We start from the raw sequence: 26987 nt of genomic DNA, 5'->3' as shown, positions 1-26987 counted from the left end.
TTCTGTTGCATACAATGGCACAATCATACACAAACATCTTACTCGTAAAGATATTTGAACACGTTAAAAATTCAGAGGGCACGACAGGCTTGTTGGCTTCTAAATTCTGAAGACTGCTTTTTTTAAAGTGCCATTTTCAGTGTTTAGTGTTGCAATTACAGATGAAATCCAATGTAAAAATATTCTTATAGCTGTACTTTTGGCTGTTCCTGCTGCTACTGTTTCCATGGGAAAAAGTGTCTGATCGGCCAAAATGGGCTAAATGCTTAACTTCAAAATGAACAGGAATTATTTTAAAGCACTTAGGCCATGTCTGTGCCATAGGCACTATGGCAGCATAGTTGTGGTGCCATAGCTGTGCCCGGATAAACCCCTTCTGTCGCTGCAGATGAGGTTATCTGTCTCTGTAAGAACACCATGTCCCCAATCCACAGTAGCTGGGTTGATGGAAGCATTCTTGTGCTGACCTAGCTCTGTCTACCTCAGAGGTTAGGTTGGCATAACTATGGTGCTCAGAGGTGTGGATTTTTCACACCCCTGAGTTTCCCTAGCTATGTCAACCTACATTTTAAGTGTAGACCAGGCCTTAGTGACTTTCTGAGCCAGCATTGGTCTCCATGGAGACGAGCAGGAATTGCAGACTTAATCACGGTTCTAAGAAGTTGTGTAGATTTCAGCTGCAACAGCCATCTGAGCACTGAAAAATGCTGTTTTTGTCAACAGGGTACACCTCCAGTCTTTAGGCTCCCACAGGAACTTAGCACTCTTACAGTGCATTCCTTACTATATCTGTTGTCTGGTTCCCCAGGCACTGTGAAGTGGATTATGAAGTCCTGACCAGTGGCTACAGCGATACCTGTACTGACTTTTGCCTGCCAATCTAATGCCTCATTTGACAATACTGTGCTTAGACTGTATTAAAGTATGTCCGTTGCTTCTACACAGATAAACAAGAGAGAAGACTATGCCCAGCAAAAGAAATTCTGCCTTTTATCGTTTTCTGCATTGCATTATATTTAGCACAGAGAAAACTAATAGCATAATAACGTGATAGGTTAATATTTTTACTAGTCAATGCATTACTTGTGCCATACACAACCTTTAAAAGCTGTATAAGGAGCACCCACTGCTTACCTCCTTATGAAGTTGAAGTTCCTCAGGACAGTATTTTAACTATCCTTTTTTCTGTGGAAGGCAAGATTTCCTTCACTTTCCAATTTCAGCACTATTTTATGATGAAATAGGGATCTTCTGATGTAAACTTTTTTTTTTTTAAATAGTGCATCGCCATGAGGTTGTGTGGCTGGGGTAGCACCACAAAGATAGCCCCAGAAATGGTGCATGGAAAATTGAGGAGTGTCAGATAGTTAAAAGGGGCAGAACCCTGTCCTTGCTCTTTGAGGAATTTGAGAAATTAATCCAACAAGGTTAATAGAGTAGATCTCTAATTACTGAAATTCAGCTGTTCAAGAAAAATGATTTCTTCTTCCTTGGACATGGTTATTTCAGGAAGATTTTGGAAGGAAATGAAGAATGAAAAGGGGGTTTTATGGTAGCAGTCTAATGCTTTTAGAATTCTTGGCTTTAACATTGTTTTATCCCATTTCACAAAAGATTTTTCTCTTCACTTCCATTTCTAAAGGCAAATGCGTAATAACTTAACACCTGAGTCTGCGGACTGACAAAAGATGATTTCCAGCAATGTCTCTAACAGGGGGAGGAAGAGAGAGTTTTCATTGAAATTAATTTAGAGATTAATGTTAGCACTCTCTTTGATCAGTACTGAAAATATCAAATATCAAACTAAGTCTTAGTACCGCTCTCAAGCAGTAATTGGAATTTTCTGTTGCTTTTGCATTCTGATTAACCCTCTGGGGGGATAGAGGTTTTGAATTCTAGAACAATGGATTTGAGGGAAGAATTATATTTTAAAGTGTGTGGAAAAGTTTATAAAAGATCAAAAGAAGAGCGGGGAGGGTAATAAGTAATATAATGGGTTAACTCTTTACCTTCTGATCATGGCTATAATCACGTGAACATAAATCTGGTTTCAACTTACTATTTTGTGGCTATTTCTATATATCAAAGTGCCACAATGTAATTTTTGGTGCAAGTGGCAGCCTACACAAAGGCTCAGGACTTGGACAATAGCTGAAGAGTTAAGCCTGATGTCAGGACTGTGGTGCATTAGCAAAAAGGTTGAAGAAGGAACACTTGAATATTGCCTGTCCATTTAAAAAATAAATGCTACTTCAAACGTACTTGATTTCTGAGTTGAAAATCAGGTCATGTTAGAACATATTCATTATTTAACAAGTTACATGGTTTTTGTTGAGAGTGTTAATAAGAGTAGCAAGTAGAATAAGCTTACGTAAGGCTGGGGCCCATGAAGATGTGTGTAGGGGGGCTGTAAGTTTGGAGGGGCAGCTCAATCTTGAAAGGGTTTAATCAAAAGAAAAAGGTCTTGATTCATTCTCATTGTTTACAAAACAACTGTCTCTTAAAATGGGTATACTGGTTGTGTGTCTACATATTACATACATTTTCTTTTAATGTAGATCTTTTGTAGTTTGCAGTCATGAACTAGGAAATAGCAGGTTTTTGGTTGCCTGTGCAACTTTAATTCTGCCCCTTTGTGCATCCAACCTGTGGACTGAATAAGGCAGGGGTCTAGTGGAAACAATACTATTTAACAGTGTAATTAAAGTTTGTATAACGAGGCTGCATGAGGGACCATAATTAAAATTGTTCTCGGCGCAATGTGTTGGTGATGCTGTAGTGGCCAGCCCACCTCTTTAGAATATTCATGTTCAGTTGTTATTTTGCAAACTGCCAAGTGTTGTACAGTTATGCAACACAATCTGGTATCCCAGGAACTCATTCCTGCAATGAAGACTGAATCTTACGCAGTTGACACAGGTGTGGGGAAAGCTGCAGGCATTTGTCTGCAATTGTGCCTCTTTGCCACCAGGAACTGCTGTGGCTCTGAACAAGTGGACAGGCGCCATTTCTCGTGCTGGATCCCAGCCAGGAATGATCACTCAGGAGGAGGCAGAGGCAGCCTGTCACGGGGTGCACAGCTGGCCCCTCTTCTTCTGGGCCTGGGTGCCCTCCCAAATAAATCCAGGGAGACTTCAGCTCTGTGCAACACCACTGTCCTTTATTCTTTAAGCATTTTCCCACCACCAGTGTCCAACTGTATGCAATCCTTACAGGTTTCTTGCCTACCACAGGCTGGGTCAGTAACCAACTAGAGGGCTTCCACTTCCCTCCCTGCCTGACTTCTCTCTCTCTCTGGCTGCCTCCCTCCTTCTGGCTCCTTCCCAGCTGTTGCAGCTCCTGCCGATCAGGCTGGCAGTTGTTGCCAGTCAGCAGACGTAAGGCTTTTCAGCCAGCTCCGGTCTGTCCCCCTTGATTGGGGCTGGTGTGGCAGGGGCTGATTAGGTGTGTTTGTAGCAGCATCAGCACCCTGCCACACACCTCCCTCCCCTTAAGCTCCTGTCAGGCATGGCCTTGCTCAGCCCACCTCCCTCTGCCTGGGAAGTTATTCTGGGGAAGCACCTCGTGCCCACCTCATGGGGTCCCTGGGCCCATTCTTGTGGGGTTCACTCGTCCCCCACCTACAGAAGGTACACTGGGAAGGGGATGGGCTGCCCTAGAAGTCTGCGGCAGCCCAGAGGTCCTCACACCAGTCGCAGCTTCAGATGTGTCATCCTAGCTGTTCCCCTTTCCTCTCTGGTGCGGACTAGGGCTGGGGCAGACCTCACCTGGGCTGCTGAGTGTCTTAGGTCCTGGTTCCCAGCCCAGCAAAGTTCAGTCCTCCCTGTCTGGGGGGTCCCACCTTCAGGTCTTCCTTAGGCTACTCCCCCTGTGCCCCAGGGTCTCCTCCCCTGTGTATTCTAGTGCAGGGTGCTCCTTTGGTCCCCCTTCTTCTACTCCTGTGCGGTCTCTTTTCTGGTTATGGTGTCTAGATCCCCTTCTCCCTGGGACTGTGGGTCCTCCTTCTCCCCGGGGTCCACCCCTGTAGGGGTCTCCTTCCCTGCTTTGGCTTAGTTCCCCTCTTTCTTCCAGTGGGTCTCTTCCCTCTGCCTTCCTTCCCTTTAGGGACAGGTGGCCAGTCCATCCCCAGGACTACGAGGTAGGGTAACCCCTCTATTACCCCCACCCATTTCTAGGTGAACCTGCCCCAAACTCTAGGGGCACCTGGGCACGGGACAATACTCCCTATCCCCGTGGATGCATTTGAGTTTTGTCCTCTTTTCGGGGATAAGCCAGTGTGGCTTTACCAACCTCCACTGCACGTGTGAGCAGGCCAAGGCCGTGTCTGCCTCTGGGGCTTTCTCCCCAACCTCATGGGGATGGTGGCCAAACCACACCTCTTCTTTCACCCCCACAAGCTCAGTCCAGCCACAGAACTCAGTTACGCCACATTCCATCACTGGGAAACCCCAGCTTTTATGTCCCAGCCACCCACAACACCAGCATACAAGCTGTCCTGGGCGACAAGGGGCTCCCTTTTTCTCTTCTCTGCACACTCTTTCCTGGGGTGGGGGGGAGGGTTTCTTCCCTTCGTCTGGGTCCCGCAGTATCCAGCTTTCCCTTGGAGGGAAGTCTGCTTCTGCATACTCCTCCATCAGCTTGACTGCAGCCTGTACCGTGCCTGGCTGGTGTCATCAGACCCAGACTCGCATACACTCTGGGAGGCCCTGCACAAACTGTTCCAATATCACCTGGTCCATGATCTGTCCCACCGTTTGGATGTCAGGACGCAACCACAGTGTGCCCCAGTCTGTCAATTTCTGGGTGAAGGCCCAGTGCCGCACGCCCCCCATCCACCTGGCGGACATAAATTTCTGTCTATACTTATCAGATGAAAGCCACACCCAGCCTAGGACAGTCACCTTCATGGTGTCATACTCCCTGGTTTGTGCATCAGTCAGGGCCATATACGCAGCTTGTGCCTTGCGGGTGTGATATGAGGCTAGCCATAGGGCCCAGGTTACCCTGTCCCATCCAGCACCCATGGCCACTCACTCAAAGGTGCAGAGGAAGGCATCGGGGTTGTTGGGGGCCCCTTTTACAAAGGCCCAGCCTTGTAATGCGGGTGCCGTCTCCCCCTGAGGAACTCATCAGTTTCTGCAGGAGTTGTTTCTGCACCCACACCTGCTCCTTAATAAAGTCCTGTAAAGTCCTCTGCTCCTCGTCCTGCCAGGCGAGTAGAGCCTTTCTCTCCCTCTGGTGGGGTTGCTGGAAGGCCTGCAGCATCTTCTGCATCTCCTCCATCTGCTGAGTCAGCCCATTGCAGGGCTCCCTTCATCTCCAGGTTGCCAAACTGTAGCTCAGGCACAAAAGGATCCCGGACAAGCCCCAGGAGTCATGGGGTGCACGGCTGGCCCCTCTTCTTTTGGGGCTGGTTGCCCTCCCAAATAAATCCAGGGAGACTTCAGTTCTGTGTAACACCCATGCCCTTTGTTCTTTAAATGTTTTCCCACCACCAGTGTCCAACTATATACAATCCTTACAGGTTTCTCGCCTACCACAGGTTGCGTTGGTAACCAGCTAGGGGGCTTGGGCCTCTCTCTCTGGCTGCCTCCCTCCTTCTGACTCCTTCCCAGCCTTTGTAGCTCCTGCCTATCGGGCTGGCAGGTGTTGCCATTCGCCAGCACACATGAGTTTGACAGCCCTAAAATTAGTACAAGCTTTTCAGCCAGCCCCAATCTATCCACCTTGATTGGAGCTGATTAGGTGTGTTTGTAGCAGCACTCTGCCACTCACATAAGGTGAGAAGCTGATACTAGCCCCAGGCTGCGTTGTCCATCTACCTCGCCCCGCAACCAGTTGCACCAGGTGCCCACTCAACTGCCCCTCCCAGCATCATCCAACACCTGTTCCCAGCCACCTGAATAGCTCCCCTGCCCTAGGTGGAGGTCTTTTTCCCTATAAGAGCCACAGCTTGCCCACCCATCTACCTCAGCCACAGCTGCCATGTTTTGTGCCTTCAATAGCCTACCGTTGCTATTGGGGCCAGGTTGTGTTGACCATAAGCTTAAATGTGTGGTTATATAAAATATGCGAACAGCTCATTAAATAGCTTGCATAAAATGAAAAGGAGTACTTGTGGCACCTTAGAGACTAACCAATTTATTTGAGCATGAGCTTTCGTGAGCTACAGCTCACTTCATCAGATGCATGCCGTGGAAACTGCAGCAGACTTTATATATACACAGAGAATATGAAAAAATACCTCCTCCCACTCCATTGTCCAGCTGGTAATAGCTTATCTAAAGTGATCATCAGGTGGGCCATTTCCAGCACAAATCCAGGTTTTCTCACCCTCCACCCCCCCCACACAAATTCACTCTCCTGCTGGTGATAGCCCATCCAAAGTGACAACTCTTTACACAATGTGCATGATAATAAAGTTGGGCCATTTCCTGCACAAATCCAGGTTCTCTCACCCCCTCACCCCCCTTCCCAAAAACCACACACACAAACTCACTATCCTGCTGGTAATAGCTCATCCAAAGTGACCATTCTCCCTACAATGTGCATAATTAAGGTGGGACATTTCCAGCACAAATCCAGGTTTTCTCACATCCCCCCCACCCCCATACACACACAAACTCTCTCTCCTGCTGGTAATAGCTCATCCAAACTGACCACTCTCCAAGTTTAAATCCAAGTTAAACCAGAACATCTGGGGGGGGGGGGGGGAATAGGAAAAAACAAGAGGAAATAGGCTACCTTGCATAATGACTTAGCCACTCCCAGTCTCTATTTAAGCCTAAATTAATAGTATCCAATTTGCAAATGAATTCCAATTCAGCAGTTTCTCGCTGGAGTCTGGATTTGAAGTTTTTTTGTTTTAAGATAGCGACCTTCATGTCTGTGATTGCGTGACCAGAGAGATTGAAGTGTTCTCCGACTGGTTTATGAATGTTATAATTCTTGACATCTGATTTGTGTCCATTTATTCTTTTACGTAGAGACTGTCCAGTTTGACCAATGTACATGGCAGAGGGGCATTGCTGGCACATGATGGCATATATCACATTGGTGGATGTGCAGGTATACGAGCCTCTGATAGTGTGGCTGATGTTATTAGGCCCTGTGATGGTGTCCCCTGAATAGATATGTGGGCACAATTGGCAACGGGCTTTGTTGCAAGGATAAGTTCCTGGGTTAGTGGTTCTGTTGTGTGGTATGTGGTTGTTGGTGAGTATTTGCTTCAGGTTGCGGGGCTGTCTGTAGGCAAGGACTGGCCTGTCTCCCAAGATTTGTGAGAGTGTTGGGTCATCCTTTAGGATAGGTTGTAGATCCTTAATAATGCGTTGGAGGGGTTTTAGTTGGGGGCTGAAGGTGACGGCTAGTGGCGTTCTGTTATTTTCTTTGTTAGGCCTGTCCTGTAGTAGGTAACTTCTGGGAACTCTTCTGGCTCTATCAATCTGTTTCTTTACTTCTGCAGGTGGGTATTGTAGTTGTAAGAAAGCTTGATAGAGATCTTGTAGGTGTTTGTCTCTGTCTGAGGGGTTGGAGCAAATGCGGTTGTATCGCAGAGCTTGGCTGTAGACGATGGATCGTGTGGTGATGATCACTTTAGATAAGCTATTACCAGCTGGACAATGGGGTGGGAGGAGGTATTTTTTCATATTTTCTGTGTATATATAAAGTCTGCTGCAGTTTCCACGGCATGCATCTGATGAAGTGAGCTGTAGCTCACGAAAGCTCATGCTCAAATAAATTGGTTAGTCTCTAAGGTGCCACAAGTACTCCTTTTCTTTTTGCGAATACAGACTAACACGGCTGTTACTCTGAAACCTTTTTAAAAACTATTTTGCTGAAACCTGAGTGAAATGTCCTTGGATAAAGAAAAGGTACTTCTCTAGCCTAAAGGCCTTTTCTCTGTTGAATTTCAAAAGTGTGCTGCAAACAGAGGAGTTATTAGAGGTCCTTTTAAATTTTTTTTTAAAAAAAGCAAGAATATTTTAAAATGAAAAGTGTTAGGCAGCCTAAATATAGGGGTGTTATGGGGGTTGCTACAAGCTCCCCCTAGAATACACCGTGAATGTAGCGTGTATGTATATATTATGAACATACATAAAATTACATTTTAAATTAGGTCAGAAGAGCTATCAGTCAGGAGCTAACTCTTCTGGAATATAATAAATTATTTAAAGCCTTTCAAGAGACCACGGTGCCTCAAAATAACTCACATTTTAAAGCATCTTTCGGAGACAGGCTTACTTACAATCAGTACTAGTATATTCTTACTGCCCTGTGAATGAAAGCCTTTCCCCCGAGTTTTTAGCCCCCTCTCAAAATGCCAACCCAGTAACTTGGATTCATGTATAGTGGCGTGGTAATTTAAGTTGGCATCTGAAGTTCAAATGAGGAACAAATTACTTTTTGTTTTGTGTTTTATAAATGTTTATATAGCAACAAGTATATGTAATCTTACAAATTAATTAGGGCTGGCAAGCGATTAATCATGCTGTTAAACAACAATAGAATACCATTTATTTTAAATATTTTTGGATGTATACTACATTTTCAAATATATTAATTTCAGTTACAACAGAATACAAAGTGTACAGTGCTCACTTTATATTTATTTTTATTACAAATATTTATAATATAAAGTGAGCACTGTGCACTTTGTATTTTGTGTTGTAACTGAAATCAATATTGAAAATGTAGACAAACATCCAAAATATTTAATAAATTTCAGTTGGTATTCTGTTATAAGTGCGATTAATCACGATTAATTTTTTTGAGTTTGACAGCCCTAAAATTAATACAAGTACCAAAAATACAAATTAGTTAAAACATCACTTTGAAATGACATTCTCAGAGAGAAAAGAGTGACAAAAATGAACTTACCATGTTTATTTGAGGCACTATGCAGTGATGAAGGACGACGGGGGTGGATCTTGGGAGGGGCGAAAGGGGGTGAGGCCTCGGTGGTCCAGTTACCAACATTTAGAAAGGGGGCAATCTGAGTAGCTACTTTATGATTACATGTGTGCACAAATCCCTTAATTTCCACACCCATTCATGGTAATTGCAAGCAGAACATGGGTATGTGTTCATCTTATGTAACGGTGCAACCAACTCATTGAAAATCAGGCCTTAATGTACTCCCTTGCCAGGCAATGGAGTATATTAATGGGCTTGGTTTCAAAAGCCTTTACATCTTTTGTAGCTTATTCCTTTAGTCCAGAATAAAATATTTGTCGAGCCTGTTTTGAAGTCTTCTAGAACAGTAACCGTTCTTACAGTTCTATACTGAAATAATCCTTTGAAGCAGCTTAGCTTTTATGGCATTAAATTCATTGTCCAAAATACGGTGTCATTAACCAGTGACGCATAGCCACAGTTTTGAACTATTATTTCTTTCACAAGGCGATCTAAGAAGTTGCACTCTTCTTTTTTCTCTGAGAAAATGTCATTTCAAAGTGGTGTTTTATTAGACTATGGGAGCAAAATCTTTGTAGTTGAGGGAAGAAAATTTTGTTTTGCTGCTGTCTGTCAGCTGGCCAGTGGCCATTGCTGTGCCCTTTTTTTTAAAAAAAAAAAAAAAAAAAGAAAAAAAAAAGGGGGTGGGGGAGGGAGCGGTGGGAGAAAAGAGAGAACAGTTCATGCTGCTGCATTGGAAATTAAAAGGCCAAGTTAAGCAGAGACTGATTTCCCCCCCCCCCAAAATTATATTACTATCATGTTCATCCTATTTGAAATGTATGTGCCTATCAGAAGTGAACTGAAATAAGCATCTTTTTCCCAAGCAATACTCAACCCCAATCTAAGTATTCAAAACCCAAACTGGCTATTTAACATTAAATCTTTTATTTGTAATCAAAGTGACAAGATCTGTCCAGAGAAGCGCTTGTGTCCCCCAAATCAAGAAGCACTAGGAGGCCTGTCTATGTGATAATTACAAGAGTTCAGAGCCACTGTGGTGCAGACAGGCCCTTAACTGTATTCCGTACCCAGAAATACTCAGTTTAACCTGATCGTAGAACGTAGTTAAGGTCCAGTTTATGGCACGCATTGGTGAATTGTGGCCCTAGTTATGAAATCATCTCAGCATATACTTAAATGATTGATTTCAATGGGTGCTTAAGTGTTTTCTTGATTCTTAGCCTAGATCTCTGGACTGCTGTAGTGTAGACAGGCTCATAATAGCTATTAGGCCCAAAAGTGCCTAAAAACACAGAGGAAGGCAGTACATAAAAGTACTTAAATCCTCAAACAGCTTATTTCTATTTTATTAAAAAATTGAGATGGAGGAAGTAAGGGGTACCCTAGGTCTCCCCCCACGCCCCAAAGCAACAAATATCAGAATTTAGGATGCCCGTGCATCTCTTCTCCCTTGTGGTGAATTAGAATATATTTATAATCATATATTATTATTTCCACAGGAACTGCTGCCTCATTCAATGCCTAGGTTGAATGATGTATAGTGAATTAGATGGTTGTTGGTATCTTGTTTGCAATTACCCCATGGTAAACTGAAGTAGCTCTGCTGAAACTAATAGACTGAGTCTGATATTTACAGGGGCATAAATGAGCAGATTTGGGACCTCTGCACAGGTTGGATGGTGACCAGTGCATGGGACAATCCTAGAATGTGGAGGATAAAAACTCAATAGAGTTCAGCCACTTCATTCACTGTGCATAGACTTGGAAGGATTAGATTTTTTAATTGGTAAGCTTCAATTTCACTGTACACATGCAAACAGACAAAGTCATCAGTAGTCACTGAGATTTACAGGTAGGCAAAACATTTTAAAAATGCTACTTGAGAACTTGAGATCGATTTTTAATATTTAATTAATATTTGTTTTGACACCTGATATTGACAATTTGGGTTTTAGTGGTTATGAAAGAGTTTAATGGATGGGTGGTGGTTGTTGAAGTTGTGGTGGAAATCCATGAGGAAGTTTAGATTGTCTGTCTGTCCAATGGATGAAAATGTAATCTATGTACCTCAGGTATATAATTGGTTTTGTGATGCATATGTGCAGAAATTCTTCAAGATGGCCCATGAAGAGGTTGGCAGATTGGGGACCCATCTTAATACCTTTGGCTCTTCTCATGGTTTGGACAAGGTGTTTGTTATTTAATATAAAGTTTTTATGGGTGAGGATGGAATGGATGAGTTTGTCAGTGTGTTTGGTGTTAATATCTGAGTGTTGTCCCTTCTCTTGTAAATAGTTTGAGGCAGGCAGCAATGCTGTCATTGTGAGGCATGTTGGTGTATAGGGAGGTGCAAGGATAGTGTTCTGAGGGAGGTAGTTAATGTTGTGGAGTTTCTGGAGAAGCTGGTTGTGTCCTGTAGGAAGCTGGCCCTTTGTTTGGTGAGTAATTTGAGGATGGTTTAAATGAGTCCCAGTATTCCTTCAGTAAGACTGCCATGGCAAGACACAATAGGTCTGACTGAGGTTTTTTTATTTGTGTATCTTGGCAGGCATGTAGAAGTTCCATGGGATAGGTTCTTCGGGGATGAGGTTGTAGAGTTTTTCTTGGAGATGTTTGGAGAAGGATTTGATGATATCCTTAAATTCCTGGGTAAATTGTGGTGTGGGAGTCTTTTGAGTTCTTTGTAGTAGGTGGTGTTGGAGAGTTGTCAATTGGTCTCATTAATGTAGTCGTCATGGCTGAAGACTACTATGGCACCTCTTTTATCCACTGGTTTGGTCACCATTTGGTGGTTCGATTTCAGGGACTGTATAATTGTTCTCTAGATGTGTGTTAAGGATTTCACAGTCAGTTTTTTTTCTCCCGGAAGCAATCAATTGTAATGATCAAGAGTGTGGTTTCATCGCCTATGGGGTGTCCAGTCCGATGATTATTTTTTCTTATGACTGTCAGTTTGGACATGGTAATTGTTGGTGGTGCTGTCTTTGCTGTGAAAGAATTCTTTGAGGCAGAGTCAGCGGAAGAATTCTTTTAATTCTCCACATGTTAGTATGGTATCGGGTTCTGTGGTGGGGTGGAAGTTCATTCCCTTGGAGAATACAGATAATTGTGCTCTGGTTAGGGGTTGTCTTGATAAATTGATGATGTTGGGGTGTCATGTAGTGTCCATGTGATGGGTCCTGGTCCCCTGGTTTCTCTTGGAGGTGGTTGTGTAGTTGGGTTCACTTTTTGTTTTTGTGTTGGATGGCTGTCATCTAACTTTTATAATTGTTTTTGGTTTCTTGCAAGATTTCCAAGTAAGTTTCCTGATATTTTTTTTTCCAGTGTGGGAAATGAATGATTTCTTGTTTGAGATGGTCCCTTCTGAAGTATGTGAGGTGCAGTAAGTGGTTCCTCAATTTTTCTGAAGTCCTTCTGCAGAGCTGTTCAGAATATTTCAAGTTATGTATATGTAGTGGCCAGAGAGTTATAGATGGTGAAACTTCTGGGGCGGATGTTTTGTTTCTTGCATGTACTGAGAAAGTAGATGTTGCTGTTAAGTTTTTTGCTTCCTTTTTCTTTGTATTGTGGAGTTTCCATTTCAGATGACGAAATTTGCATACAACAATGGAAAATATCAGTGTTGTTCTCAGGATATTAGAGAGACAAGGAAGTGAGGTAATATATTTTATTGGATCAACTTCTGTTGGTAAGAGAAACAAACTTATGGAAAGGTCACAGAGCAGGTTAGTGGCAAAGCTGGGAACACAACCCAGGTCTCCTGATTCTTATCAGTGCCTTGTCCACTAGACCACTTTAGAGCTTACACAGAGCTCTTCAGGTGTGGGAAAGGTACTCCGTGTGTCACAGCTAAATATGAGATGGGACAGATTGTTTAGCATTAGTAGTTAACACATTTCAAGGGACCGTTTAAGGTGAAGTGGCCCATTAGCACAGGGGCAGGCAAACTTTTTGGACTGAGGGCCGCATCAGGTTTCTGAAATTGTATGGAGGGCCGGTTAGGGGAGGCTTTGCCTCCTCAAACAGCCAGGCATGGCCCAGCCCCTGCCCCCTATCTGACCCCCCTCCCTCCCCCCGCTTCTCGCCCGCTGACAGCCCTTCCCCCACCCCCGGGACTCCTGCCCCATCCAACCCCTACTCTCTGTCCCCTGACTACCCCCTATAGAATCATAGAATATCAGGGTTGGAAGGGACCCCTGAAGGTCATCTAGTCCAACCCCCTGCTCGAAGCAGGACCAATTCCCAGTTAAATCATCCCAGCCAGGGCTTTGTCAAGCCTGACCTTAAAAACCTCTAAGGAAGGAGATTCTACCACCTCCCTAGGTAACGCATTCCAGTGTTTCACCACCCTCTTAGTGAAAAAGTTTTTCCTAATATCCAATCTAAACCTCCCCCACTGCAACTTGAGACCATTACTCCTCGTTCTGTCATCTGCTACCATTGAGAACAATCTAGAGCCATCCTCTTTGGAACCCCCTTTCAGGTAGTTGAAAGCAGCTATCAAATCCCCCCTCATTCTTCTCTTCTGCAGGCTAAACAATCCCAGCTCCCTCAGCCTCTCCTCATAAGTCATGTGTTCTAGACCCCTAATCATTTTTGTTGCCCTTCGCTGGACTCTCTCCAATTTATCCACATCCTTCTTGTAGTGTGGGGCCCAAAACTGGACACAGTACTCCAGATGAGGCCTCACCAATGTCGAATAGAGGGGAACGATCACGTCCCTCGATCTGCTCGCTATGCCCCTACTTATACATCCCAAAATGCCATTGGCCTTCTTGGCAACAAGGGCACACTGCTGACTCATATCCAGCTTCTCGTCCACTGTCACCCCTAGGTCCTTTTCCGCAGAACTGCTGCCTAGCCATTCGGTCCCTAGTCTGTAGCGGTGCATTGGATTCTTCCATCCTAAGTGCAGGACCCTGCCCCTAACTGCACCCTGCTGCCCCATCCAACCTCCCCTCCCCTCTCCTTCCTGACGGCCCCCCTGGGACCCTGCCACATCCAACCACCCTGTTCCCCGCCCTCTGACTTCCCCACCCCCTGACCATCAGCCCCAAACTCCTGTCCTGTATCCCAGTGATCTCCAAACTGGGGTGTGTGAGATGATCCCAAGGAGTGCGCAGCATCAGGAGCGCCGCCGGTTGGCCCACCGCTGTTTTTTTTTCTTCGGCAGGAGCTCTGCACGTCCGTGGCTGGTGTTCCCCTCTGGCGGCGCATCTGCGGCAGGTCTTCCGGTCTTCACCCTGGGGGTGCGCGAGCCAAAAAGTTTGGAGACCACTGCTCTATCCAACCCCTGCCCCCTTACCACACTGTCTGGAGCACTGGTGGCTGGCGGTGTGGCTGCACCAGGATAGGCAGACGCACCACTCAGCACAGAGCACCGGGTCAGGCCAGGCTCTGCACCTGTGCTGCCCCAGGAGCTTACAGCCCTGCCGCCCAGAGCCTTGCGCCGGCAGCGCAGTGAGCTGAGCCTGTGAGGGAGGCGGAACAGCAGGGGAGGGGCCGGGGGCTAGCCTCCTGGGCCAGGAGCTCAGGGGCCGAGCAGGATGGTCCCGCGGGCCGGATGTGGCCCGCGGGCCATAGTTTGCCCACCTCTGCATTAGCACCTCATCAAGTGCACTAAATGCCCCCAGTAACTACGTGGGTGAAATGAGACAATCACTAGGCTCTTGGGTGAATTCACGCAGAAAAATGATAAAAGACAAAAACACCAGTGGGTGAACACTTTTCACAAAGCGATCAAGCTATAATTTTACCTTATTTTTCCTTGTCCTTAAAGGAAACCTGCACAACTTAAACCCTGACCCCCAGTTTCCTCCCCACCCCCATTTCACCTTGAATGGTCCCTTGAAATATGTGTTATCTACTTAAGCTAAACAATCGGTTCCATTTTGTATTGTTGAAATGTTGAAAGACACAGAAAATATCTAGTGGTCCTGACAGAAGAATGGGATCTCCAATTGTCATTCAGTGGCTTCCTCCTTTTAAAAATGAAGTTTGTTTTAGGCCTTACCAAGCACAGAATTGATGTCAATAAGCTAGGTTTTAAAGGCAAGTTTTACAGAACTAATAGGTAAAATTTAATGAGAAAAATATGGATTGCCACCATTACCTGAAGGCCCAGAATAACTGGCAGCCTGAGCTTTATTAAACCTTCTTGTGTGTTTAAACCAAGTCAAACTTTTGAATCCCCCTTAAACAGCAGGTATTGTATCACTTTTTTATGTCATCAGTGTTATCTCATATTTAAGATAAAGGCCAACTGATCTGAATGTTGGATCTAGGTTCTCCTCTATATAGTTTATTTCTGATTTTTTTTAATGATTTTGGATCAACATGCATTTTTAACAAGCTTAGTTTAGTTATGTTTATTTTTAAATTTTCAATGGTAGAAAAATGGTAGATATATAAATGGTGGAGTCCTGGCTCTAAAAGAATTTAAAAGAAATTGGGAGGATGGGCAGTGAACTGCTGTACCAGTCAGTTAACTGAGAAATCTGGCAGATGGTCATCAGTCACTGACTGTTAACAGTCTGGATGTATGCAGTGTTGTTGTAGCCATGTCGGTCCTAGGATTAGAGAGAAGGTGGGTGAGGTAATATCTTTTATTGGACCAACTTCTGTTGGTGAGAGAGAGAAGCTTTCAAGGCTATATAGAGCTCTTAAATTGAAAGCCACAAGCAAACTTTTGTTTCTCATCTTTCCCAGGAATTTCCAAACAATCTAGGATTATATTAAGTCTGTACCCATCAATGTTCAATCTGTGGACGGCGGGTGAACCCCCACTTTGGGGAGGCTAGCCCACCAGCCCCACCCCTTCTGCCCAAGGCCCCATCCCCCCCACACACAGCACCCCAAAATCTGCCCACCCAGAACAGGAGAAGCCGTGAGATGCCCCTACGTGACCAGAGGAGCCCCGGCTTGCCCACCCTGGGCCAGCCCCCCCCCCCCCCCCCCCGCAGCACCAGGCTGAGCTGCTCCCTTCCCCCCGCTCCCATGAAAGGCCAGCCCCAATGCTTGGCTGAGTCAAGCCGCTCCGCTGCTCCCCCCGCCTGAGCGCTGGGCCAAGCCGGCAGCCCCAGTGCCTGGCCAAGCCGTCTCACTCCCCCGCCAGAGCCCCGTGCCCACTACTTGCTCACAGTCCCTCCTCACTCTCCCACACTTGAGGAGAAGTGGAGCAGCGGAGACTTGGGGGGAGAGGAGGGGGGGAGGTGGAGTGCAGGTATGCACTGGGCAGGTGGTGGCAGGAACAAGTGGCGCGGGTGAGGGGGCCTTGGGGAAGGGGCTGGGCCACTGCGGCCCAGGTGTCCCTCGGGGGCGGCTGTGCCAGGGAAGGCTTAGCCTTCCCTGGCCTATTATACCCACCACCCATAGTTCAATCCCTGGTACAGCAGTTTGAAGTCTTAGGTTGTTTTTATAGGCTGTAGGTTCAGTGACAGACAGTTTTTTGGCAATGGCTGAAAAACATTGTTCCCCAAGCTCCTATCTCAAATGATGTAGCAAAACAGTTGTCCTGCTTGTGTGAGCAGGGTCAGCTGTGTAGCAGTTGTAAAGTTTCATACACAGTTTACATTATCGTGTAGATGTAGACCTAGGGAGAGCCTCAGTGTGCTGTAATGGATTTTGCTCCCACCATCGAATTCCACAATCCTTCATGTAGTCAGATTGACTAGAGGCAAGTGAGTTTTTCTGTAGAGAGAAAAGGAGTACTAGTGGCACCTTAGAGACTAACCAATTTATTTGAGCATAAGCTTTCGTGAGCTACAGATGAAGTGATGAGCTACTTCAGATGAAGTGAGCTGTAGCTCACAAAAGCTTATGCTCAGATAAATTGGTTAGTCTCTAAGGTGCCAAAAGTCCTCCTTTTCTTTTTGCGAATGCAGACTAACACGGCTGCTTCTCTGAAATCTGTAGAGAGAGAAGCAGGTTTTTAATGTGTCTTTTTTTTATAGGCTGTGGTAATGCTTTCAGAACTTGAGGGACAATGCTTGTTTGAAATGAGGATTGCACAATAATGGCTATGTAGCACTGACATACTCATAAGTGAACAGTTGCTATAGCAATGGGGTGTGTGTTTGTGTGGGAGTTTGAGCATTTCAAAAACATATAAAAGCTTTAAAAACGTTTGATGGGTTTGTTTGTTTTTTTGGAAGATGCTGGAGGCGTGTTTATTGTAACTCCTATTGCTTTTTACCTTGCAGCTTCATTGTAACTCAAAGCAACCTTAATTAGATGTATATTTTAAACCCTGTTAATAGAATTTGAAGAATGGATGATATTGTAATTTTAGTATTGTCAATTTAATCACTCTGGTAATAGCCTGGGGGCAGTATTGAGCTTTCAAGTAGGTTGTTAACCCACAAATGATGATGGAAATTTGCGACTTCCTATCCCTGTGGGTGGTGTGAGAAACCTTGCTTCTCACCTCTCTATGCCAACAGGACACCTACCATATCCTAACACTTAGAGTGGGGCGAGAGCGTGGAAGAGAAGGCCGTCAAAAGTTTTACTTACCTTTTGACTATCGTGAAGCAGATTTCTGATTCAGTTGATAGACCAGGTGGATCTGTCTACAAGCTTAGATTCCTTTTATGACTTACTGTGCTAAAGGTCTGAGGTTCACTTAGTCAACCTGAGAATTCTTAGCAATAATACAAAGTGTTTCCGAGCCTCTCAGCAGTGGGTAGGGAAGCAGGAAGAAGGCCAGTATGTGCCTATCATTGTGCTAATACACCAAATCCTCAAAATGCGGAGTAAAGTTTGGAATGTCCTTCCCAATGGATATCAGAGCATTGTCGTTCAGGAGGCTGGTCAAGGATAACACCTTTGGTGAGTTTTGGGGATTATTATTAGATGAAAGTGACTATGCATATTTTGTAAAAAGGTTACCATAATTAAGGCTACGATTTAGTCACAGGTATTTTTAGTAAAAGTCACGGACAGGTCACAGGCAATAATCAAAGTCACGGACAGTGACCTGTCCATGACTTCTACTAAAAATACCCCTAACTAAATCTTAGGTGCTGGGGGGAGGGTGCTCTGGTGGTTGCTGCTGCTCCTGGGTGGGGATGCCCCGCGGCCTCGCCAGTGACGATCCGGGTGGGGACGGCCCGTGGTCCCGCCGCCACCACTCTGGGCCGGGGGGGCAGCCCGGGGCTCCACCACCGCTGCTGTTCCTCCAGGCGGGGGTGACCTAGGATGCCACTGCTGCTCCCGGGCCACTGCTCCAGTGTAGCGCCTGCGACCAGTTGCCTCGGGCTACCAGAGCAGCGGCCGGTGCAGCTGGCCCCAGGGCTACCCCAGCACCTCAGGCAGCCCTGGGGTCAGCCGCTGCAGCTGCAGAAGTCACAGAGGTCACAGAAAGTCACGGAATCCGTGACTTCCATGAAAGACTCACAGCATTAACCATAATTAACCTTTTTGTCTTTCCTGTCTGTAACAATACTGAGGGCTCTCGATAGAATGAGAAGGCATTGATTTAGTGTTAGTGGTGGTGTTTTGGTTCTCTCACAAGTTTATCAATGTTATAAGGGAACTCAGACCACAGAAACATGAACAGGAGAGTACATTATGGCTTTTGTTCTTACATTAGGTGTGGAGGGAGCTACATTTTTGTATTTCATAGTTAGAACTAACGAAGACACATATAAAGTTGATAGCTGCTTGACTTAATTCATAAAGGGGAGATTTTGCAAAGGAGAGATCCATGGATCATGACCACATTAAAATTTTGGTAACTTCTTCTAGCAAGATGGACCTGTTATATATGCAATGACTTGCAAAGGAAAATAAGTTCTTTAAGGCATTGTTTTGGGCTCAAATTATTTTTCTGAGGGGGAATTTTTATTATTTATTTACTTTAGTGTCCGCTTTGTGCTAGGTAGTTTCCAAACATTTAAGAAGGACATCAGGCTCACAATGTTAGCTTTCTTTTCCATGCAGGCAGAGTTACATGGTTATATCAGACAAGCATGTCCCCATATTTTTATGCTATATTAGTGATGCCTATCCTTTAATGTAGTATTTTAAACACCAGAGGGAAATAGAATGCAGATAATGGTGTTTTGAACAGGGATATTGGAGGAGTAGGTTTGTTTCAATGCTCCTTTAACTATATTTGTTCCTCTTGGGTCTGAAAGGCACATGCCATACAAATGGATTTGCAGCTTCCAAGAAAAATGAATATAGTTAATCCATAGAATGAGTGAGGTCTGTGATGCAATAAAATATATATGATATATTTTGGCAATGCCTACAGTGACTCAAAAAGTTTAGGGAAAAATGATGAAAATTTTCCTGGTTTAAAAGTGAAATATTTTATAGATTTGTAACACATGTGAATTGGGGTTGAAAACCACTACTGAAGCCTGTGTAGGGTGGTAGGTTTCTTTGTTTGTTTATTTGTGGGGGATTTTTTGCTTGCAAGGTAAGTTTGATTATTATGGAGTTACTCAGCAAAAAACTCTCTTAGATGTGTAGCTACCAAACTGAGTATGTATCAAACACATTTTTGAGGCCATGGTAAAGCATAGTGGGAGGAGAAAAGCATATAATTGGGGACAGAGGTGTGGTGTCAGTAAATAAAGATGTCAGTAAATTTTCAATTCTATCTCTGTTGTGCTTGATCCCTCACTGAGCTCTCTTCATTAAAGGCCAGAGTAACATGTTTTCACCTAGTATGCCAATATTCATAATTAGTTTGCAAATCACACTTTTTTTAATATTCATTTTTTCTCTCATGTGTTCAATTATTTTACTGTCTGCTTAAAAACAAATAACTTTCCAAGGGTGTTCCCTGACATAGACCTGAATATTATCTTGCTGTGTATATTATGAATAATAATATATATATAAGAATAAGAATATAAATAATATAAATATAAATATATATATAAGAATATAAATATATATAAATATATATATAAGAATATAATAATAATATAAGAATATAAATATATATAAGAATAAGAATATAAATAATACTTTGCAACAAAAATTGAGTGGTCACGGTTGATTTGCAGGAACACATACTAAAACTGGAATGATAAAGATTTACACAGCCCCCTGGTGAAAAGATAACACACTTCTCTGTGAAGTAGTCCATGTTGAGTTGTACAGAGCCAGTCTTGTTGAGTTTCTGTCAAGTATCGTGTGACCTGAATGCATGGAAAGACTGAGCAGAATGAGATCCACTGACTCGGAAGTGGTCACCTTTGCTTTTTTATATATTGCAACCTAACTCCCACAGTCTCTCTATTTCTCCGCTTAAGCGTTGTCACGGGGACATCAGCAGATGCATTTGGCAAAACAAAAAACTCATGCCTAAATGCAACACTTCTGTTAGCCCAAAGAAGAAAATGGGGGAGGCAGCATGCATCACCATAAATTTAATACTTAGGGTTGCCAATCCTCCAGGATTGTCTTGGAGTCTCCAGGAATTAAAGATTAATATTTAATTAAAGGTTATGTCATGTGATGAAACCTCCAGGAATACGTGCAAGCAAAAGTGGCAACCCTACTGACCTCTGAGCTGCTTTCCTTCAGAACTCTCCAGAACTTGGGGGGAACACAGGAATGTTACAGGGGGTGGGGAGAGAGCACCACCAAGCCCGGCTCTGCCCCCAGCCCAGCTCTGCCCTCGTTCCCTCTCTGCCCCCAGGCCAGCTTCTCTTCTAACCTCAGTTCTTCCCCCAGCTCCACTGTCAGCCCAAACTCCTCTGCTGAGGAAGCCTTGGCTGTACAGTAATGGGGGATTGGGGACAGATTCCATTGCTGGTAAGAGGGGGTGCAACAGGAAAAGTTTGGGCACCACTTCTCTAAACTATTATGAGTTGTGTGCATAAAGGTGTACTAGGAGATCAAGTTGAGGATCTTGTCAAATGTAGTAGTATCAAGTGGTGCCTTTTGTTCTAAGGGGGGAAATGTTAGTATGGAAGATATTAAAAATATTATGTTGGAAAGTTCCTCCTTTCCTATATGTTAAAATTCAGCACTTTGCCTGCACTATTCCAAGTAAAACTGAATTAAAGTGTGTAGCTATCCCTTTTGCGACTCATCTAATAGCACTATCAAAGGCTTTGTTTTGCATACTTACTGGTTTTTTTTTTTAGTTGTATTCTACAAAAATAACTGTTTATGGGACACATGGGAGAATAGTCTGGGTATTACATCCACCAAATCTGATAAAATAACCATATGGAGGGGGGAAAACATATTCCTCTATAGGATTTACAATATATTACTCTTTTCTGTTTCCATGCAATCAGCTCCACATATTTTCTGCCCTGTCTGTTGGAAGGGCTGCGGCCAGTTCAAATGTTCACATATAGTGGAGTAAAAGATGAACAAAAACTGTATACAATATAAACACAAAAAGCACTAATCGATAAAGTTTCCTTTATTTTTGAAAACAAAATATGTATTGGTTTTATTTGAAAATTAAGTGGCAACCAAAGAACAAATTATCTGATATCTAAGAAGAAACAAGTTTTAAAGTGTTTTATGTTTTTGATGCTTCAGATCCTGTTGTTGTAATGATCAGAGTTCAGAAACAGTTGGGATGTGCTCATACGTTATCCCAACACCTTTCTGACCCTGCTGATGTCTCCCCACCCTTGTCAGTTCCAGCTGGCCACTGGGCAAAACTTCAACGCTGCAGCTGTCTGAGACTGTGCATAAGTCCTTGCTCAGGTCAACTGCTTTCATGCTCTTACTAGCATCTGCCAGTAGAGAGATCACCACCAGAGCCACTTACAAGGGTGGGTGGTTATTGTGAGGAAGCTGCAGTATTAGGAGCTGCTACAGGCGTTCTTTTTCTGCTCTAGTGGAGGGCTGGTTGCAGTAGCAATAGTAGTAGTAGTAGGAAGTGGTGGTACTGGAGGAATGGAAAGTGTTTGGGAAAGGAAGGACAGGATTGCTTGGTGCCTGCCTGCAAGTGGCTTGAAAGCACCAGAGCATTACCTGAAGCCAGGTAACAGATAATCAGGAGGAGAAGCTGTCCAGAGTAAAAAGAAAAGGAGCTCACGAAAGCTTATGCTCAAATAAATTGGTTAGTCTCTAAGGTGCCACAAGTCCTCCTTTTCTTTTTGTGGATACAGACTAACACGGCTGTTACTCTGAAACCTGTCCAGAGTAGTAGCAGATAACCTGTCCAGAAAGAGTAGAGTGCACCCTAGCAAGGAACCTGAGGCACTGATGCAACCAGCTAGGTTCCAGACTGAAATAAAACATTCTATCTAGGTGCTTTAGTTGTGGGTGGAGCTGTGGTGGTGGGCAGAGCTTTTGAGAGTAAAACCACTTATTTTTTCCAGTCTGGCCCCTGATGATGATTTGATGCCACAAAAAACAATTTTTTTGTTCATTTTAAAAAAAGAATTTTAATACACACTTTTTACAAATGCTTGAAAGAAGTACTAAAAAGTAACCCTAAAATACTGTGCTCTTGGTGTGCATACATAAATTCAGCTAATGCTAATTAATGAGTTGTGTGCTTTAAAGGAATAGACTTTTCAGCTGCAAAGAATGTGAAATCATTGCAGTTAAAATAGCATTAATCTCTAGTTTTTGGTTATGTATATAAAAGTAGTCTGACCTCATTGGGAACTGTAATGGAGACATTTATATCACAATGCCTTTGATGTGTACACTGGCAGCTGAAGAAATGTGTAGCAAGAGAACTCACGTGGTTTAACAGTGGAAGCTATAAAGTATTCCTTCCAATGGAAATAGCTTATTTTACTTCCATAGGGATAGGGTAGGCAGATACTTGCTATGACTCTTTTTACTCATTAATTTATGTTGAAAGCCTCTAGCTCTAACCTTAAATTATTTGCCAATTAAAACTTTTTATGGAAGATAAAGTCCATTATTTTTAATAGTAATATTATAACTTCCTGTCCTTCCATTCTGTTGTAATGAAGTGTGTATGTTTGAGCTGTTTTCTTGGTACTTGAGATAATTTACCCCAAATCTACCATAATCTTGTTAATTATATAAAGTATTGGAGTATATACAGCAGACTTTGTACTGTGCACATTGGGGTGCTGAAGGAGGACTTGTCTTTAAGAGCTCTTAATCAAGCGTTGAAACAATTATGAAATTCTTCCAGCCTGGTGGTTTTGTTGTCCTCTGTTTTTTTTATTCCATAGATTTTCTTCTCTCTGCTCTGAATGAGGAGTGACTCCTCTGTAAGGATGTCTCCTGCAGGATTCCCTACTGGCTTTGGTACTTTGGCACCCAGCTGTGTAGAATCAGATTGTTGACAAATATATAACTGCAAACAAACTCTCTATGCACTACATGATTATTGGCTCTAATGATAGTTTGAATATATAGTAAAAGCTGTGTTATCCAGCACTTTACCAACCATAAAGCTCTAGAAACCGGCATTTCTGATATCTCCCATTACAAATCTTCAGATAGGGTTGCCAGATGTCCGGTTTTCCACCAGAATGCCCAATCAAAAAGGGACCCTGGCAGCTCCGGTCAGCACCGCTGACCAGGCCATTAAAAGTCTGGTTGGTGTGGGACCAGCAGGCTCCATACTTGGCTCCACATGGCTCCCTGGAAGCAGCAACATGTCCCTGCTACTCCTAGGAGGAGGAATGGCTAAGGGGGCTATGGGCGCTAACCTGGCCTTCCCCGAGCATTGGCTCTGCAGCTCCCATTGGCCTGGAACCATGGCCAATGGGAGCTGTGGGGGTGGCACCTGTGGTCAGAGGCAGTGCACAGAGCTGCCTGGCTGCGCCTCCACCTAGGAGCAGTAGGGACATGTTGCCACTTGCAAGGAGCCGCCCGAGGTGAGAGTTGCCCAGATCCAGCACCGTGAGCCCCCTCCTGCACCCCAGTCTCCTGCCCTGAGCCCCTTCCCACATCCAGACTCCCTCCCAGAGCCCACACCCCGCATCTCCTGTGCCCCAGCCCTGAGCTACCTCCCGCACCCAAACTCCGTCCCTGCATTGGTAAGTATAACTCTTAATTAACCGGAATTTTTGACTAACCAGCACCCCTCATTCCTCCAACATGTCAGATAACAAAGCTTTTCCTGTAGCTAGTGTTTATAGGGTGCTTAATAGATCTGAAGGGTCCTGTAGCGTTATTGTGCCCTGAATAATTGTAAAACTTTACCTGATTTTGGCATCAGAACCAATACTGTAGGTTTAAAGTAAATCATCTTCATTGCTAATTGAAAGAGGATGGCTAATAGCATACATTGTTCAAAATTGTTTGTTTGTTGCTGAAGAAAATGAACAATAGATAACACTGGTAAAGTACAACCCTAGTGTAAACTGATATTGTACAATTCATACCACTACTTCTCCAGTTTAATTATGACCTTCTAACATTTCTTACTGTCTCGTTCCTGGGTTAGACCTCAGGTTAGACTCTCAGCCACTTTAATGATATTCTGATAAAGTTGTTGTTATTCATTTGTTTTCTGATAGTGTTTAAATGCCCCAAATCAGGATCAGGAGTCCATTGTACTAGGCACATACACAACATAACAGTCCCTTCCCCAAATTGTTTACAATGTTAACAGAAAAGATAGACAAATGTGGGGAAAAGATGTAGCATATAAGCAGAGTGATGGCTGGTAAACACCATGTCAATTCCTTTTTTTTAAGTTTCCCTTTTTAAAAGTATATATAGTGAGTTATAGTGTGATCAGGGGTCAGGATGAATTAATAAAGCTTAGGAGTGAAAAAAGGAAGACTAATATGGGGAGGGGAGGAAGGGAAGGTTAAAGAGGAATATGACGAGCATAAAGAGTGAAGTTGCAGCAGAGAGACACTGAGGAAAGGGTTGAGGTGGTTTGAAGAAAATGTCCTGCAATCATCAAGGAAGAAAACATGTCTAGAATTAAAAAAAAGCGGGGGTGAGGAGGATGGAGAATTGGTCAGGAAGTTCCAAAAGTTCTGGTAATGATGCTACTTTAAGTTCTAGGTGAGCTAATGGAGCCTCTTGGCTACAAGAGGCTGACTCCACCCAGTTTGTCTCCCAGACTGGACTGGCTGGGGCAGGGCAGGGAACTAACTGTATGAACCCTGGAGCACTGGGCATGGGGGAACCCCAGAAGGAGATCCCCGCTTTGTCTGGGGGCAGTGAGCAGGACAACCCCAGTTGCATTTTGTTTTTAAAATCTGCTACAGAATCAGTCAAAACTATTCCTATTAATCCTCTTAATTTGATAATGGTTTCCATTGTAGAAAAATAATTTTAATTTTGTCACCTTAAGCTGGGAATAAAGGAAATTCAAAATCAGAAAAATGGAGGAACCAGCATCTTAGGGGAAACAGTGGTGTTCTTCTCAGTTGTCCTAAGGATGCAAGTCATGCTCTGTTGCTGTTCAGAGCTAGCAAATTCATCATTTGGCAGCACCCATTTGAATTTTGTCACTTCCCTAAGTACACTATGGTTTGATCTGTTTTGAATGACTGAGAATCAACAGCTTGCTATGATTAAAATTATTAAATTTATTTCTATCTCATCCAGTGTATTAATAAAATGTTTTTTGCCTGGTCACCTGACACTTCCTTTTATTACAGCTCTTTCAGTTATTTAGTGTCCTGTCACTATTTGACCTGAAAGAAAGAGGACTTTTGTAACATTGGTCATAATTAGCTTTTTCTCTCAATTTTAATTTGGAAAAACTAACGTTTGCAGTAAACAGCTTTGCAGAAGATCATTGGCCTGAACAAATGTACTTGAAATTTTTAATATATTTGAATGTTTAGTGCCTGATCTGTTTGAATTTTCATTCAGGTTTTAATATACACTTTGAAGTTATTTAATGAATTTGAACAAAAACACCTGCGTTTTCTGTTTTAGAAATAAGAAAAAGTAAATTCACCCCAGCATATCAACTCTTCAGATTGTGGTATAAAACTAACTCTGCATGCCTAGTAATCAGTTGCTTTAATTATGGCTTTTGGTTACTTGAATCTTGCATTGTACTTATGTATTGCAGAATACAAGGCAAACTTGAGCCAGCTAACACTTTTTATCATTGGTGGCTTCTTCCTCTGGCTTTAACAGTTAGATAGCTTGTACTGTAACTGAAAAATCCCCAACAGGTTTTCCAATTTCTATGTGTACAGACATTTTTGTGAAGGACATTGGTACATGGAAGATAGAATGCCAAACCTGGAAGCCTTTATTCTAGATTTGAACTCTCACTCTTTCTCTCTCTTTTTTTTTTTTTTTTTTTCTTTCTGTTTTGCAGCCATAGACCTTTTGTATGGGGGTATATACTGCTTTATGTGTCAAGATTACATATACGACAAAGACATGGAACAAATTGCCAAAGAGGAACAACGGAAGGCTTGGAAATTACAAGGTTTGGTTTTCATGCCTGAATTTCTTATTTGTTTTTAATCATACCTGTCCCTCCCATTTGTCAATGGCAAAAACCAGTAAGGGGAAGAGAGAGATCTTTAGGGACAGTAGTGCAGATTGTGGGAGAGACAGATTTATAGATATTGCTGTCCAGGAGCTAGACGGTTAGTTTAATATGTGCACCACACTAAATTATAACAAAATTTTATTTTTTTAATTGCAACATAATATAAAATCCTCTATCATGATCATGGACAACTTACCTAATGTCATCAGAGTGAGATCTATATCAGGTAGAAAATGTAACAACCTACCTCTTAGACTATCTTAGGTATCTCAGGCAAGAAATCTGTTCCCCTCACATGAAATGCCACCTTTGTCTGTGATTTTTTTATAGAATGTGCCAGTTTACATACACACCCATCTTCTGATTGTACACACACAGTATATGTGTAAAGATATTTACACACAAATATATGTACACACATTTGTTTTGTTATTCAGTTTGCTTTCCCTAATTTTTTCTTTTTTAGCCTTCACCCCAACAGTGGTTTCTCACTACCAGTGTACAATGACAGGTAAGAGGCGTGGGCTAGCGACGCACTTCACTAACAAGCGTCCCTTTGCTGATTATCCTGCCATGTTAGACATGAATCATGGTTAAGAATGCCAGTTTTATAATGCAGATTGTTTTCCTCTTATTTTGGTTATGTTCCAGGGGTCCAGTAATAACA

General features: G+C 43.4%; 1 protein-coding gene across 5 annotated transcripts in view; it reads left to right on the top strand.

Moving 5' to 3' along the window:
* The window catches only part of USP22 (ubiquitin specific peptidase 22), a 195256-nt gene that overhangs the window by 90084 nt on the left and 78185 nt on the right, over positions 1 to 26987 (top strand). For 3 of the 5 annotated variants that reach the window (XM_073361871.2, XM_073361868.2, XM_073361870.2), the window contains 2 exons: positions 26141 to 26254; positions 26787 to 26831. In XM_073361871.2, coding sequence (XP_073217972.1) covers positions 26141 to 26254; positions 26787 to 26831 — 159 coding nt within the window. Of the gene's footprint in view, positions 1 to 23643; positions 23880 to 26140; positions 26255 to 26786; positions 26832 to 26987 lie in introns of those variants that run through there. The other 2 variants (XM_073361869.2, XM_073361872.2) reach the window with 2 other exon arrangements.

This window comes from Lepidochelys kempii, chromosome 10 (genome assembly GCF_965140285.1).
Source record: "Lepidochelys kempii isolate rLepKem1 chromosome 10, rLepKem1.hap1, whole genome shotgun sequence".
Lineage (NCBI taxonomy): Eukaryota > Metazoa > Chordata > Testudines > Cheloniidae > Lepidochelys > Lepidochelys kempii.
Note: the sequence above shows the minus strand (reverse complement) of the source record. Positions and strands in the feature narration are given on the sequence as shown.